The 17,153-nt window shown below is 38.5% G+C and overlaps 2 protein-coding genes across 2 annotated transcripts in view; one reads left to right on the top strand and one right to left on the bottom strand.

Annotated features, from left to right (window-relative positions):
• fs(2)ltoPP43 (female sterile (2) ltoPP43) overlaps positions 1-10,150 on the bottom strand; it is a 58,522-nt gene extending 48,372 nt beyond the window's left edge. Inside the window, exon 1 of the mRNA XM_090401930.1 lies at positions 9,900-10,150. Within this exon, the coding sequence (XP_090258056.1) occupies positions 9,900-10,040 (141 nt within the window). The 5' untranslated portion in view covers positions 10,041-10,150. The remainder of the gene's footprint in view (positions 1-9,899) is intronic.
• The window catches only part of OXA1L (OXA1L mitochondrial inner membrane protein), a 189,712-nt gene that overhangs the window by 54,337 nt on the left and 118,222 nt on the right, over positions 1-17,153 (top strand). The window lies entirely within an intron of this gene.

Here is a 17,153-nt window from a genome sequence, read left to right as displayed (position 1 = left end):
CAATAGGATTCCCTTTTTTTTTTTTTTTTTTTTTTATCTCCGATTGTTTACTGCATGTTGTGGAGAAAGTTCTCTCTGCAGATTTTCCTATTAATGCAGTGTTACTCAAGGCTCTGTTATTTCATCCATCATCATATACATAAATTACCTTCTCTCTCACTGACTTCAAACTCTATTCACAGTTTTGCTCATGATACACTCTCCATTCCTCCTACTCATATGAAAAGCCATGCAGTACTCAAACATTGAGCTTTCAGATTATCTACTACAAATATCCTTAACACTATCTCCACACCATCCTTCAATGGGATGATAACAATCTAGTCACCTTTAATGCTTGCAAAACACAATCTCTTTCTTTTTTCACACACACACACAAAAAAAGATCTTAGTTCTTTGATAATGCTCTGCTTAACACTCAAGACCAGATCTCACTTCTCAGAACAACACCTTGCTACTTTTCTGGCATAACCACATCACTTCTACAGCATCCAGTGTCAAAAAAACATGGCATCCTTTTTCACTCTGTATTTTATTTTTATCTGTCCGGCTGCTAACTCTGCACAAATCACAAATATATCCAACCATGGTAATACTGACTGCATTTTTGGTGTCACATCAAAAACCTCTAAAAATTCTTGCTTTTCAGAAGAGGGTAGTTTGGTTAATTGACAATCCTCTCTCAAGAGACTCTCCAGCCTCTGTCTCACTGACAGTGTTTCTACAGATGTTTTCATGAGTGCTGTTCAGCACAACTAGCATGAATCATCCTCAGATTTCTGTTACTCCTATAGTAACATGAGTAATAGCTGTACAACGCCCTTTTATAGTTGAAGTGCTGACTTGCCAAACCTGATACTTGCATTCATCTTTTATTCTATCTAGCTCAGTTCATGATAAAAACTAATCTGAGTTCATGACCTTTTTTTTTTAACTGAAGGTGAGTTACTTGATCTCATATGGAGGTAGGTTTTTTTCCCTTCTGGAAACTTGAGTTTTTCATCCCACGTACAGGCAAATCGACCAAGAGAACGCATGCAATTTACAGACAAAAAGTACCACCAATGGTGGTGGGCAGTAGACAGCAATGTGTATTATGGTAGTGGAGAAGAGAGCTGTGTGTAGTAGAGGAGAGAGTGCTCTTCCATGATGAGTCCTTGAAGGTATCTTAACTATAGTCTCTGCAGTGCTAATCATTCTATCGTTTTCACCTATGGAAGACTCTTGCACCACACTCTTCACAGGAAGTGTGGTGCAAGAGTCTTGCATCCTATAACATCTCAAAATTTCAAGAAAAACTGAGTTTTTTGGGCAAATGTCTAATTACTGTTATCAAATATGGGAAAGAAACTAGGGTATTTCTAGCAATGTGCTCTATGATGTTAGTAAAAGATTGTGGTGGGGAGAAAACCCATACTTTTATTCATTTCACCTCTCTGTCATAAACCAATCCTATCAAAAAAGTCACATCATACATAGAAAACAGACAAACCAAACCAGAATCTCTTCACTAAAAACTCACTTTCATATCCATGGCATTAACACAAACATAAATGATGTTCGCCACCACTTGCAGTTTTCCAGACCAGACATCACATTCCTGACAGAAACCCAGACTGCAACTACATCTCCTACTGTCCACATCCAGTGCACAAACTACACACTTCAAGATTCTTGTCATCATAAGGGTGGCATCTGTGCCTTTGTGAAATCTGATATAGCCTGCCAGAGAATGACTAATTTAGAATTAACATTTTCTGGCTCAAGATTTTCTTGCCCCATTTAGTAACATTCTGGCATACTTGCATTTACTGGTCTCCAAACAATGATAACCATTCTGACCTCTTCGCATTCCTTTCCACTATCTCAACCCTCTACAATCCAGCTACCCGAATAGTGAGGTCATCTTCCTGGGCAACCTCAACGTTCACTATTCTAGCTGGCTTTCCTACTCCAACACCACTGATTATGCTGAATAAGAAGCAGAAGACTTTGCTATAAGTAACAATTTAACAAAAATTGCACATCTACCTACTCCAATTCCTGATAACCCACCTCACTTTCCAAATACTCTCTTTTTAATCAGTTCTCCTTCCAGATATGCTGCAGAGGTCACCTCTCCTCTCAGCAACTCTGATCACAATCTTGTACAAGTCTCCTCTATCACAGAATGCCCCTCCCCTAACCACTCCCAACCTCAAATACTGTGGCACTACAAAGGAGCCAACTGGGATGACCTATGGAATTTCTACTCCTCCTTTTCTTGGTCTGGCTATTGTTTCCACCTCATCCAACCCTAATACCTGCTGTGAACAAGTTACAGAAATTATTCTCATTGGCATGAAGCCCTTCATTCCCAATTTAAGGAATAATCCCTGCTTTCCAAGCCCTGGTTCAACTGAAAGTGTACTAAAGCGGCAGAAGAAAAAATTTAGCTTACCACAAGCAGCTCACTTTAAGAACTCCAGCTTTATACTCTGCTTACACCAAAGCATGTGACATATGCAAATCAGTCATCAGCAGATCCAAATCTGATTTCATAAAGGCCAACAGCAAAAAAACTTGCCTCCTGTCCAAATGGATGTCATGCCTTCTGGCCCCTCGCTAAGGTCACTGAATGCAGCTTCTGCTCTCCTGTACTACCACCTCTCTCTCATCCTGATGGCACCACTGTTATTTCACCCCTGGAACCCTGGAATCACCCTTTTCCTCAAATTTCTGCACTGATGACACCAAGGGAAATTGCCTCCTACCATACTGGAATCCAAGCATCATATGCCTCCTTTAGTATTTTGACAAAAATAAATCAGGAAACTACTAAAAAACTTGGATACTAAAGAGTCCTCTGGTCCTGATGGCATCTCCCAATTGTTCACAAACACGGGCGTCATTGACAGATGAAGTATTCACCCAAATGAGTTATTATTATTATTATTCAGACCTCCATAGAGTCAAAAGACTCATCGTGGGAGGTCCTTCCTAGGAAACACAAAGTCTATCATACCACTCTTTGAACTCATCGACTGATCTTGCTCTCAACACTCTATTAGGCAATGCATTCCACCACCCTCCATGCAAAGAAACCACTCCTCACCCTCTTGCCCACAAATTCCATTCGTACTTTTCAGGGATGGCCCCTTGTCATCACTCCTTCCAGCTGTTACACAAAGTGAAAGAACTCCCCAGTGTCCACCCTGTAACTGCCTCTCAACAGTTTAAAAAGTCTTGATCATTTAACTTCTCCTTCTATCCACCAAACTCCGCAGTCCACATTCCCTCAGCTGATCCTCATAACTAACATTGTACAGTCCTGAAACCATCTTTGTTATCCTTTTCTGCACCCTTTCCACAGTTAATTTATCCTCCTTCAAATCCTGGGAAACAAATTTTAGAACAATAGTCTAAGTGTGTCTGATCAGGGTTTTATACAATGGATGATTGCTCTTCTATCTCTGCAGGTCAGCATCCTTCTCAGTATTGCAGCAATCCTCTGGGTTACCTTCACCACCTTTGCAATATGCTCCCTGAATTTCAGTTTTCTATCAATCATCATCCCTCAGATCTCTTGTCTCCCCTACTTCCTCAAGTACAGCTCCTCCAATCGATGTAACCCAAACTTCAAGACTTTTACATTTTGCTGCATTAAACTGATGTCCCCCCATCTATTTGTCCATCTGTCTAGTCTATTCAAATCCTCTTGCAGGGCTGCCACATCTGTACTATTACTAATAACCCTTCCAAGCTTCACAGCATCTGCAAACAACTGAATATCCCTTTTGATCCATTGACAATGTCAATGATATAAAGGTTAAACAATACAGGTCCCAGTACTGAGCCATGTGGAACTCCACTTCTAACCTCCTTGATCAGTTAGTGCTTCATACTGATGAAACACAAACTGATCTATAATTTCACACCCAGTCTGCTACTGCCATTAAGCAATGGCACTATCTTACCTTCCTTGGGTATCTTTCCCATAGCAAGACTTTCATTGAAAAGCCAGGTCAAAGGAGTTGTCAGTTCTTTAGTACATTCTCTCAAAATCCATGGCAAAATACCATCCAGCTGTTTTACTGACATCCAGAGCACTGTATTTGGAACACGCTCACCTCTTGCACCTCTAAACCTGCCCTACCCCCCCCTCTAGTATTAAAACCTTCTTCTCCAGGATGAAATACTCCAATAAGGTGCTCATTGAACAACTCCACTATGTCTTCTGCATCAGTCACTCTATTCCCATTTTTATCCCACAATGTCATTCTTTCACAATTATTTCTTCTCCCACTGGCCACATAGCTAAAAAATTCCCTAGGATTTTCTTTGGATCTTAGTGCCAATCTCTTGTCATATTCCAGTTTCGTCTTCCTTACCATACTAGTCACTCTCTTGGCCTGTATCTTATATTCTTCATGCATCTGCTCTCCACCCCTCTCATTATATCTCTTCCATAATCTCTTTTTCACCTGCAGTTCCTGTTTAGTATTGTTTATCATCCACTTAACTCCAAATTGTGTCCACTTCTTCACTCATGGAATACAGCTTACTATTGCTGCCAACAAGTATTCCTTCAGATATATTCATGATATTCGAAAGTCAAAAATGTTTCCAATTAATCAATGTCAGGAGGTCAAATTAAACTTTATGTCATATGCGTAGTCTACCGGTTAATGATTCATACAAAGCCTTGAATTATAAGCTTGTACCAGAGCAGCTTGTAATTATATTTTCAGGTATTAGGGAATGATATTTGGCGATATCATTCCCTAGTACCTTTACTGTTGATGATAGTTAAAGAAATTCAATCAACAGAAAGTAAAGTTCAGGAATTTAGGTTTGCAAGAAATGGTTCATCTGAGGCAGACTGAACAAGACAGAGGCCACTAATGCAAAATATATTACAGGTTGTTGCTATAGACCAGGAGGTCAAAAGAAGGATCTGGATGCCATGCATTGACAGATTAGCCTAAAGAGTGCACCCCCAGCAATTATTATGGGAAGCTTCAACTATGTGAACATTAATAAGCATAGAATAAAGAATGAGCATAGCAAGATAGAAATGTTATTTATGCAGTTACTGAGGGATAATTACCTAAAACAGTATGTTATAGAGGGGACAAGGGATTTGAAAGTGCTGAATCTGGTAAGAGCATCAGAAGATGTATCCATAACCATCTGAAACAGCATATAATTGAAAATACTAGGGGATTGAGAGTGCTTGACCTGGTAATAGCATCTGAGAATTTGACTGTAATGAATATGACCATGTTGCCACCTATTAGTGAAAGTGATCATAAGGTCTTTACCTGGCAGGTGGCTAAAGGTGTGGAATTTTCGATTAAGACAGGGTATACGTTGAATTACCGTGCTGACAAGTATGACAAGCTTAGGAGATTGCTTGGATCAGTGCCATGGCATGTAAAACTGTAAGGGCGAATACAGGATGCCTGCATGGAAAGTGGTCAAGGAGCATTTACAGGAGGTTATGGCTGATTGTATACCTAGGGTCCAAATAGTAAAACATGTAGGGGTTAAATGGATGAATAACACCATTAAGCTTGAGCTGCAAAAAAAAGAAGCAACCGTGGAGGAAATTTAAAGAGAAAGGTGATGAGCGTGGTAAAAAAAGCAAAAGCGGATTATGAAAGGAAATTAGCTATGCAAGCTAAAGAGAATCCCAAACAGTTCATTCATTATGCTGCAAGCAAAAAAAAAAAAAAACTGTACACGGCAGAATGATTTTAAGGAATGCCGAGGGTAAGGAAGTCACTAAATCAGTCGATACAGTGGAATTACTGAGCGAGCACTTTGCAAGAGTATATCATCCAGGAGGTGACATTGACCAAATGAAGGAACCATTAGTTTATACAGGAATTGTGATGAATGAAGTGGAGGTGAATAGTCTATTACAGAACCTTAATGTGAATACATCTGTGGGATTGGACAGTATACTGGCACGGGTCTTACGTGAAGCGGCTAAAGAATTATCAGTGCCCTTGACCATGTTGTTTAATCTGAGTCTCGGGTCTGGTTTAGTCCCGAAGGTGTGGAAAGAGGGGAAAACAGTTCCACTGCTTCAAGGAGGATCCAAGACTACTGTTGCAAATTACTGACCGATCAGCATATCAGGAGTTGTTGTCAAGGTCTTGGAGAAAGTAGTCAAGGGAAAAATACAGGAATGGATTGATGAAAATGAGATACTGTATTGGGGATAGCATGGCTTTGTGAAGGGTAGATCATGCCTCAGTAACTTGCTCAAGTTTTATAACACTGTGACGGGCTGAACTGGATAAGGGTAATGGGTTCACAGTGACACTGCTGGACCTGGCTAAGGCATTTGACAGGATACCACATGGAATTCTAATCCGTAAACTGCAACATATGGGAATAGATATAGGGTTGGTGAGATGGATAGGTGGGTGGTTGATGGACAGATATCAGAGAGCAGTTTATTCAGGAGTAGAGTCCAAAAGACGGCTTGTGTCTAGTGATGTGCCGCAGGGTGCTGTTCTTGGACCACTGCTGTTCAATTTGTTCATTAACGATATAGGGAAGGATCCAAGAGGAACAGTTTATTTGTTCACTGATGATGCAAAGCTGGGCAGGGCAATAGTGAATGCAGAAGATGTCAAAATCTTGCAGGACAACTTGGATAGATTGGAGTCCCGGGCTAAGGAGAATGGATGTCAATTCAATGTGACAAAATGTAAGGTTATGCATTTTGGGGTGAAAAGATTAGCAGCAGTATACCACATTGGTGGAACCATACTCCAGGAGACCGATGAGGCCAGGTACCTGGGAGTGTTGGCAGATAGGGAGAGGAAGTTTAGGGGGCACATTGCAAAAGTGGCTAAATCAGCTCATCAACTCACTTGGTTGTTGAAAAATACTGTGACGAGCAGAGACAAGCAAGTTATTGTACCTCTGTACCGAGCCTTGACAAGACCTCACCCCAACCACTCTGCCCAGATCTGGTCACCTAGGCTTCTTCTTGATGGGGAGGAGATGGAGAGGATCCAGAGGCAAGTGACCAAGATGATAGCAGGTCTATAGAAAGAACCTTATGAAAACAGGTTGAAGATTTGTGGGTTAGAGAAACTGGTTGATACGCAGAAAAGGGGAGATATGATTGAGACACCCAAATTGCTAAAGGGTTTCTATAGGATTAATTCAGAGGATATTTTTGAGAACAGGACTGGTGGTGGGAGAACTAGGGGACATCTATGGAAGCTGGATAAGAGTGTGGTTAGCAAGGGTGTTAGAGCTGAGTTCTTTACTTTTAGAGTGGTAAATGAGTGGAATAAGCTGCCAGAGTCTGTTGTGGGTGCTATGACAGCGAGTGAGTGAGTTCAAAGCAAGGTATGATAGATACTGTGAGAATGTCGTATAGTTGTGTGGACATGATGTTTAGGGCCTCCCTCGATGAGTCTAAGGACTCCTTGGAGTCGCCCGTAATAATAATAATAATAACCATGGTAGACACTCGATGCCCCAATTAGAGAAAGTGACCATGCAGTGTTTTTCTGGGAGGTTGCTAAATGTGGAATTCTCAGACAACAATGATAACGAATGAATGATAACGACAAACTTAGGAGGCAGCTTGCAGTAATGCCATGGCTCAAGAAGCTCCAAGGATAGATGGCAGCAGTGCATGGGAAGTAGCGACATTAAGCACGAGCTACAAAACAGAAGCAAAACATTCTCAAGGGAATATTATCATTATTGTTAGAGTTAGGCAATGCATTGCACTCATTTACTTCCAGAAAGTCTAGTCATCACACGCTTGGTATATCATGGTATATCCAATTCTGCTGTCACCTTATTATAAAATGTGAATAAATTACTGAGGCAGGACCCACCTTTTACAAAGACATGCTGCCAACTGAATTTTATTTTTAACCAAACTTTTTCTGAATTAATCTGTAATATTTGCTACTTCTATCTTGGAGCCACCTTTATGTAATGGAACTATCTTACCCTCTTTCCATTCCCTTGGAACCTTGCCAGAGCTGAGAATTAAGATTAAAGAACTTCATCAGAGGCACTGCCAGTTCACTTGCACACGTACTGTCCAGGCCCACTGCTGTATTCACGTTAATAAGTTTCAACATACTTAGTACCTTCAGTTCATCTATTACAGTGTTCACATCACTCTCTATCACCTCAGCAATTGCAAAGTCACCACCTGGATGACATACCCATGCAACGTGATCACTTAGTAACTGAGCTATTTCTTCTGCTTCTGTCACTTTCCTACCATCACTGAAGTTATCTTTTCATAATCATTTCTTCTCTTATTTGCTATGTAGCAAAAAAAAAAAAAAAAAAAAAAAAAAAAAAAAAAAAAAAAAAGGAACTTTGGCCTGCTTATCTAATATTCTCTCAAAATCAAATTTAACCTTCTGTACTATACTAGTTAACTTTCTTGCATGTGCTTTATATTGCTCATGAGCATGCTGATTGCTACTCATCCACTTATTCCCTATTTGGTTTATCCTTCTGATCCCAAGTATGACTGATACTTAGAGTCAGGAGGATAAACTGCCTCATTCACACAAACAATCCTTGACCACTTCCTATGCACTAATGACATTCATTCCATGAATTTACTTATGCCATGGCACCCTTTCAAGTTGCCTCCTAAGTTTGTCATAATTGACAGCTTTATAGATCAACCTAAACTATTTCTTCACTTAAATTTCCACATGTCCAACATTCTCCCAGGACAAGACTGCATGGTCACTTTTGCTGACTGGAGGTAGGGTTGTTTCCACTATAGCTATAGACAGATAGATCTTCTGATGCTATTACCAGATCCAAAACTCTTAAACCCTTGGTCTCCTCCATCATGTGCTGTTTCAGGTAATTATCTCTTTAACTGTATAAATCCCATTTCCAATTTGCCATGTGGCCTTTCTTCCTTCCAATCTATATCTCCATAGTTGAAGTCTCCCATGATAATTGCTTGGCCTGCATTCATTGTGCTAATCTGCTGATGCATGCCATCCACAGCATTTTCTGGACCATCAGGTCTATAGCAGCAACCAATAATATATTTGGTCCTATTGGTCTCTATCTCATACTGGACATCCTCGAATGTACCATTTCCCTCAGATCTACAATCTTCATTAACTTCTATTTTTTTTTAATTTTTTAGCTGTCATTAATAATATCCCTCCTCCTCTTATCGCATTTCCTCTATCATCTCTGAAAATACAATATGCATTACATTCTATCCCTGTAAGAACATCATTCTCTGACTACCAGGTCTTGCTGATGCCAATAATTTTGGGCCAAATTGAGCTGACCAATGGCAAAAGCTCCTCGCCTTTGTTTCTGATGCTTTGTTCATTCTTGTACATGCATTTCAACATCCCCTTGGGCCTAGAGTTACCCTTATACAATGTCATTACCTGCCCATTCAGGTTCGAAACCCTAGAAACTGTATCCATTTCTTCACAATCATTCATGCACTCATACTTATTTATCTCAGGGGTGGCTACTTCCCCACAGTCCTTCCTGCACTTTCCTTATAATAACAATAACATAAGCCATGCTATAAACTCAGCGTTTTAAAAAACGTTATTCAAATTATTGCTAGGGATAGCCAATTTCAGAATCCAGTCACATTTCATTAAAATCTTTGGAAGTCTATGCAATAGCAACGAGTTCCTAAATAGTTAATATTATTTTTATTCAGAGGAAACAACTACAGATCTCAAGTATTTCTATGTACGAATCGCTGCACGAAACATTTACTCGGAAATATTTTAAACATCGCCGGAAGTATTACGATGAATTTAGGTCTACAGAACATATTCTGAAATTTGTGTTCAGTCCAGATCTACTAAATACTATTTGATGCTGCATCAACCACTATGATTAATAACATATATTATTACCTCAGATGTGACCGTTCCCGCATATTCGAAGTATTTTTCTTCATTCTTCTGGCTGTCATTTCTAGATCTTTTCCATGATAATAATAAAACGCTAGCGCAGTCATCCGTAGCCTTCCTTTTTAACCGTATTACAGCTGTCATTTTGACAGCATATTGTATAAATGGCAGATTACATTAAGAATTATTGATTAAAATAACAAAACAAACACGTGCTGAAAAGGTTCACAAACAGCAAATACGTAATACCAACAATAACAAATCGATTATTTGAGCCCAGTGCTGCCACCACGATTATGCCTCCTCATTCAATAAACGAGAAATCAATTTAATCCACCAGAAAATCAATAACTGTTTGTTTAGAAATCTGATAATTATCTAGAAAAAGGGCACAAAAGACATTTAGTAGACTACAAAAAATACAGACAAAGGATTTATTTCATAATTGCATTATTACACAACAACAACATTACATCACACCTAATTCGGAATTGTTTTGCCCGCATATATGGCATGTATATATATCCTGGCAGAGCCTGTGTAGCTCAGTGGATGTGGCATTTGCATACCACGGCGCTTGGCACATTAAGGAATACTTGGTTTCGAGTCTAGTCGGCGACTAGAGGAAATTTTTCTAAGCCTTTTTTCGACCGGTTCCCGAGTTAGTCGATCTCTGGCACGGGCAAGCGGATTTTTCCTCCGGAAACTCGGGTTTTTCGTCCTGTAAACTCAAGAAAATCGACCGTAGAACCCACATTATTTCAGACATTAAATATATTGTGTTAGGGTTAGGGACCACGATATGGCGGCACATTTGAGCCGTCTCTCTTCGCTGTGTATCGCTTAATTAGTGATAGCCTTGGGCCATCTATCTCTGATTGGTACCAGTGGAGATTGAACTGCCCACTCAGTCTCCAAAAAGTTAGATAGGGCTAAATGGCCTCGCCTACTCCCCGTATACGGGAATAAAAAGGCGTTAGCTTAGCTGATATATATCCTGGCTGGCCAAGTGGTTATATTTTGTTTTGTTTTATTGCCAGCTGGAATTAAGATTCATCATCATGAATCATGGGCTCACTGCCCGTTGATGTCTGATGCCTGTTTCACTATCTACTTCCACCTTTCTTTGTCCAGTGCACAAGTGTCGTCGCAGTTTTTGTACACCCATTCCACACCAGTCTTTTATATCATCTATCCATTCTTTGTATGGTCTACCTGTTCTGTTTAAACCATCCAAAATACCAAACATAAATGTTTTTATCTTCCGGTCCTCACTCATTCTACAGATGTGTCCAAATAATTGCAGCTTCCGTTTTATAATCTTCTGCATTAGATTCTGTTTTGGTTGTATCTTCTGATAGAGCTCTTCATTGGTCATTTTCTGTACCCATCCTATTCTTAGAATCTTCCTGTAACAAGTTCTTTCAAATGACAAAATTCTTTTTCTTGATTCCTTATTTATTACCCACGTTTCAGATCCGTACAGTACACCGCTGAAGATGCATGTTTCCAATACTCTTAGTTTTGTTTGCAGACTGATCACTTTACTTTTTCCAGATGTTATCCATGGCCTTCAGATTTGTTCTTCCCTTTGCAATCCTGATCTTTATTTCTTTTTTACAGTCCAAGTCATATGTCAGTTTACTTCCCAAATATGTGAATTGTTCTACATTTTCTATATCAGTTCCATCCACTTGTATCTTTTGTTTCATGTTCTTCTCACCAATTACCATTGTCTTTGTTTTTTCCAAGTTCATAACAAGTCCAAATCTCTTCCCTTCCTCATTTAACAGTTTCAGTGTTTTTTGTAGTTCTCTTTCGTCTTCTTCAATAATAACAATGTCATCTGCAAATCTCAGATTGTTAATTCTCATTCCGTGTACAGATATTCCTTTGGCATCTTCTTTCATTTTATCCATTGCTCTTTCTAAATGTGCGATGAAAATGCTTGGTGATATTGGGTCTTCCTCTCTAGTACCTCTGCTTGTTTTAAACCATTTCCCCAAATCATCACCTATTCTAACTGCTGCAACTGCATTCTAATAAACATCTTTTAATATAGCTACTAGTTTTTTATCAATTCCATAGGATTCCAGAACTGCTAATGTCACTTTCTGGTCAATACTGTCAAATGCTTTCTGAAAATCAGCAAAGCAAGTATATATGTTTTTGTTTTTTCTCCTAGCTTTCTCTGCTATTAACCTCACTGTAAAAATCTGTTGAATTGTAGTTCTATCCTTCCTAAATCCTGCTTGCTCGTCTGCAAGGTATGCTTCCAATTGTGTTCTCAATCTTTCTGTCAATATGATCATCATCACTTTATCAAGGTGACTTATCAAGGCAATTGTTGTATAATTTTTATATTCTAGCTTATTTCCTTTCTTGTATAATGTTACTAATATTATTTAACCCACTCCTCTGGCATTTTCCCTTCTTTCCATACCAATATTGCATAGTTGGTGCATTTCTGTAACCATACTTGCACCACCATATTTAATAATTTCTCCAATAATGTTATCGTTACCAGGACTCTTGTGTTTTAGCCGTCCTATTGCTTTTTCTACTTCTCCTCTTAAAATGTCCATATCATGTTCATTACCTGGTGGTGATATCTGCTTCAATTCTTCAGTGAGTTTCCCAATGCTATGTGAATCTAGTTTTTCTTCATATAACTCACTACAGTAACTTGTCCAACGCTGTACAATTTTTCTTTATTCATCAATACTTTGCACTTTTCATCTTTAATTGTGGTCTGTTTTGGTTGCCACTTTCTATTAATGGTTCTGATCATTTTATATAACTCCCTTGTTTTATGCTCTCCATAGTACTGTTCTATATTGTTGCATTGGGCTTCTGACCATTTCATTTTATCTATTCTGACTGCTTTTTTCACCTGATTACATTTTCTTCTATATTGCTCTTCTATTTGTTCTGATGTATCCCTTCTTACCTTCAACATTCTTTTCTTCTGTACTAACTTCAGTGTTTTTTGTGTAATCTCTTTCTTCTTGATCTTCTCTTCTTCTGGTACTGTTTCTTCAACTGCATCTTCTATCGCCTTCATTACACTTTTCACTCTTAAATTCGAGTTTTTTTCTTTCTTCACACTTTTAAGTTTCTCTGGTAACACTGTTCTGTACCTTCTTCCTATTTCTGCTTCACTTATTCGTATTGTATCTCTTCTATTCTGATGTTGGGGTTTATATTTCTTTTTCAATTTCATCTTGATGTTTTCAATCACTAAACTATAGTCCGAGTCTATATCCGCTCCTTGAAAAGTTCGACATTGCTGTATTGATGTTGTCCATCTTCTTTTAATCATAATCATATCAATCATGTTTTTGGTTTTCCCATCATTTGATCGCCACGTCCATTTTCTACACTCCTTTTGTTGGAATCTTGTGTTACAGATCATCATCTCGTGGTCCACAGCAAATTCTAAGAATTTTTCACCTCGTTCATTTCTTTCTCTGAAACCATATTTTCCCATGACTTTTTCCCAACCATCATTATCTATTCCAACTTTGGCATTCCAATCTCCTTCAATAATTAGCACATCTTGCTTTGGTATTCTCTCTGTCAGATCTTTGTAGAATAAGTCAATATCCTCATCTGTGCTGTCAGATGTGGGTGCATATATATGGACTATTGATATGTTGAATGGCTTTGCCTGAAATCTTGCTACTATGATTCGTTCATTAACTGGTTTGTAGCCTAACAGTGCCTCTGGAGCTCTTTTACTGAGAAGGAAGCCAACTCCTGCTTCGTGCATGGTGTCATGTCCTGACCATATTACTTCGCATCCATTGATCTCTCCAGATGATGTCCATCTCATCTCTTCCAATCCTAGTATATCCCACCGATATCTCTTCATTTCCTCACGAAGTAGTTCTAATTTTCCTGACATCCAGAGTGTCTGCACATTCCATGTTCCTACTGATAACAGTTCTGTTAGTTTCAGTTTCTGTTTCCTTTCGGTATCCCACTTTTCGATCCAACCCCGATCGCGCGATTGGTATCGCTGGCCTTGTTTATCCGGGCGACACCCGAGCCGGCATGTTGTAGCTGTTGGTTGTATAGGCATCAGATAACAATCGTGTTTTTTCTTTACGGTCAGAGCATCGACACTCATCTGACCGACCCTCCTCCTTTATCCAGGCTTGGGACTGGCATAACTCCGCCATGGGACCCCTAAGGATCCCATGGCGGAGTTAATTAAGATTGGTAGCACGGAAATAAATAATTTAAGATATGCAGATGATACAACCCTCATAGCAGAAACTAAGGACGATCAGGAGGGTTGATTCTACTGATTAAGACGAAAAGTAACCAAGTCGGGCTGAATTTAAACATCAGGAAAACAAAACTGATGGTTTTTGGCAATTTAAATGAATTCATAATAGAGAGAGATAAAACAGGAATTGCAGAGTTATGCTTTACTGGGGTCCAGAATAAGAAATGATGCTAAATGAGAAAATTAATTTAAAAGAAGGATAGTCATGAGAAAAAAAAAGCGATGTTAAACCTGACAATAATTATTACTATTATTGTTATTACTATTATTATTACCTGGCACCTCTAGGGAGTCCAAGGACTCATTATGGGAGGGCACACTACTCTACTATGTTGTACTATCTTATCAAAGATGGAGGTGTGAACAGTGCCGTCGCCAGATTAGATCGCGCCCTGAGGCAAACAATTAAATATCGCCCCTGATGATTACAAGACAAAAATATAAGAAAATCTCCAATTGCTATTTTGATTTTATTACAAGAGAAACATTAATGAAAAACGATTGCATAATAATATTAATTAAATGTTTGCTCAACTGGGATATCGCACAATAAAACTGTTTAAAGCTCTTCTAAATTTAAATTATAAGCTATGTCTGTCTTTATCGATATAGTTGTGATCATTACTGTTAGCAAATCATTTTTAAACAGTTTAAGCTTGTAAGAACTTCTTTCCGCACTAGCTATGCTAACAGGGATTGTTAATGTAGCGAAGGCGCCTACCCAATATGGCTGAACGAGCACCCTTATTAAGCCGTGTCGTGAGGCAGGCTGCCTCTGTGCTATACCTTCTCGATGGTACGGGGTGTGAATAAGGCCACGAAAGTTAGCTTAGTCAAAGCAAATGGTATTTCCAGTAGTGATGTATGAATGTGAAAGCTGGATTATTAAGAAGAAAGATAGAAAGCGAATTGATTCAGTTGAATTATGGGTGTGGAGGACACTATTAAGAATCTCATGGACTGCAAGAATGACCAATAAAAAGGCTTTAGAGAATATAAAGACAGAATGTTCTTGGAGGCAATGATCACTAAACAGAAGTTGATGTACATGGAGGACATATCATGCGAGTTGATGACTCATTTGAAAATGTTGGGGAAGACTGAGGGAATGAGAAGAACAGGAAGACCACAAAAGAGCTGGAGGGATAACATAAAAGAACTTACCAATTTTACGAGTAACTTACAATTACTGAACGAAAGGAAAAGAGGCTAAGTGAGGAGAGCCTTTGTTCTGAAGATTACCATGCGTCGAATTATGGCACATAACACATTGTAGTTTACAAAATATTGTAATTTTGCTGTTAAAATAAGTCTTTTGAAACTTCAACAATTCCATCGTAAATATTAAATTTCATTAAAATAGTGAAGAATTATCCTTTTTCCAATAAAAATTGAACTGGAAAGAAAAAAAAAATATTTGAATTACGTGCCACCTCCAAGTAGTTCGAAGAAAGATTGCAGGAGGGTACCCAACTCCTCTCAGCTACAAAAATTTAACCATCGGATCTACTACTTAATTTTCCTACTAGACAAACTACCATAAACGCCATCACCTCACCAACGGCATTTTTTTATCTATAAATTGTGCGTGTTCTGAAAGTCGATTTGCCTGTACTCGGGATGAAAAACCTTACTGCTTCCGTATGATATCGATTAACCCACCTTCAAATGAAAAAGCCCATATAACGATTCCTCTTGTAACGACAAGAATCGACCTTATGCCTTTTCCAATAGAAGGATGCAATATACAGTGGTTCTTCCAATATAATCGCTTTGCGAATTAAAACCGCTCAGTAATATCGCAATAAGAAAAGAAAAATATTATTATTATCATTTAAAGTGGTTCTAATAAAAACGCAGAAAGGCAGAGAATGACTGCCCATCAATCTCCAAAAGATAGAGAAGGCTAAAACGGCCCCAGCTATTCCCCTTTGGAATGTCTTATAAATCAATTTATTTCGATAATTTATGTGAGCATGAATTCTGCGTTTCTTTTCGTATCTACTTTATTGTATAGGTGACATGGCTCGATAAGTGGTTGTTTAGTGTTCAGAAACCCACTGCAGAACTGGATGCCTTCAGGTCATAGACAAATCTGTGTCACTCGGTGTGACAACACTGTCCTAATTATTAGAGAGTTGAACTTGTTTAAAAATATCGCATGTAATGTGTCAAAAACAAGGTTTGCAGATTATGGAACTATTTTACCATTTATGTTTTAATATTATTCGGAATGCCATAACCGAAGAAAATCTTACACTTGCCAAAAAAAAAAAAAAATCATTTTCTTTAATTGTTTAACCCATGTGAAAGCAAATAAAGTTTACGGGTGAAGTATGTTCACGACAAGGCTATTTGCACTATATAGAGAGAATGATGACTTCACATAACTTGTTTCACTATCTCATAATGCTAAACATACTTTTTTGGACTTGTATTGCTATAGGATCATTACTCAGACCGAATTATGCTTTTATTAAGTTCCCATCAGTAGGAGCTAGACTTAGAAAGACACCAAGATTGAACCAATACAGATGTCGTAAAAAAACTACTTTATGAAAATTATTTCTTGCGTTGTTTTTGATTTCCCCTTTTAATCCCCTTCTTTGTGATGCACTATTTGTAATATAAGGGAGATTTTTCTAAATGTTGCATCTTTGTGTTAAATTTGATTTAAAATTTTTCACGTACTGAATTGGAACAACGTAGGTATTGGAATAACCCTGTGGAAATTGCATTTGCATTCATAGCACTAGGCCACCTGAAAAATATGAAGCAGTTCTGAGTTCAAATCTAGTCACATAAGAAGAACTTTTTTAACCCTTTCATACCGAATACAGAGTAGATCTCTGGCACTGGTAAGCAGATTTTGTTTACCGGGATTTCTTCGTTCCGTAAACTCAACAAAATCGACCGTGGAACCTACATCATTATAGCGACAAATATACTGTGCTTGGGAACTC

This window comes from Typopeltis vanoorti, chromosome 12, assembly GCF_054136105.1.
Source record: "Typopeltis vanoorti isolate ZY-2024b chromosome 12, IOZ_Tvanoo_1.0, whole genome shotgun sequence".
NCBI lineage: Eukaryota > Metazoa > Arthropoda > Arachnida > Uropygi > Thelyphonidae > Typopeltis > Typopeltis vanoorti.
Note: the sequence above shows the minus strand (reverse complement) of the source record. Positions and strands in the feature narration are given on the sequence as shown.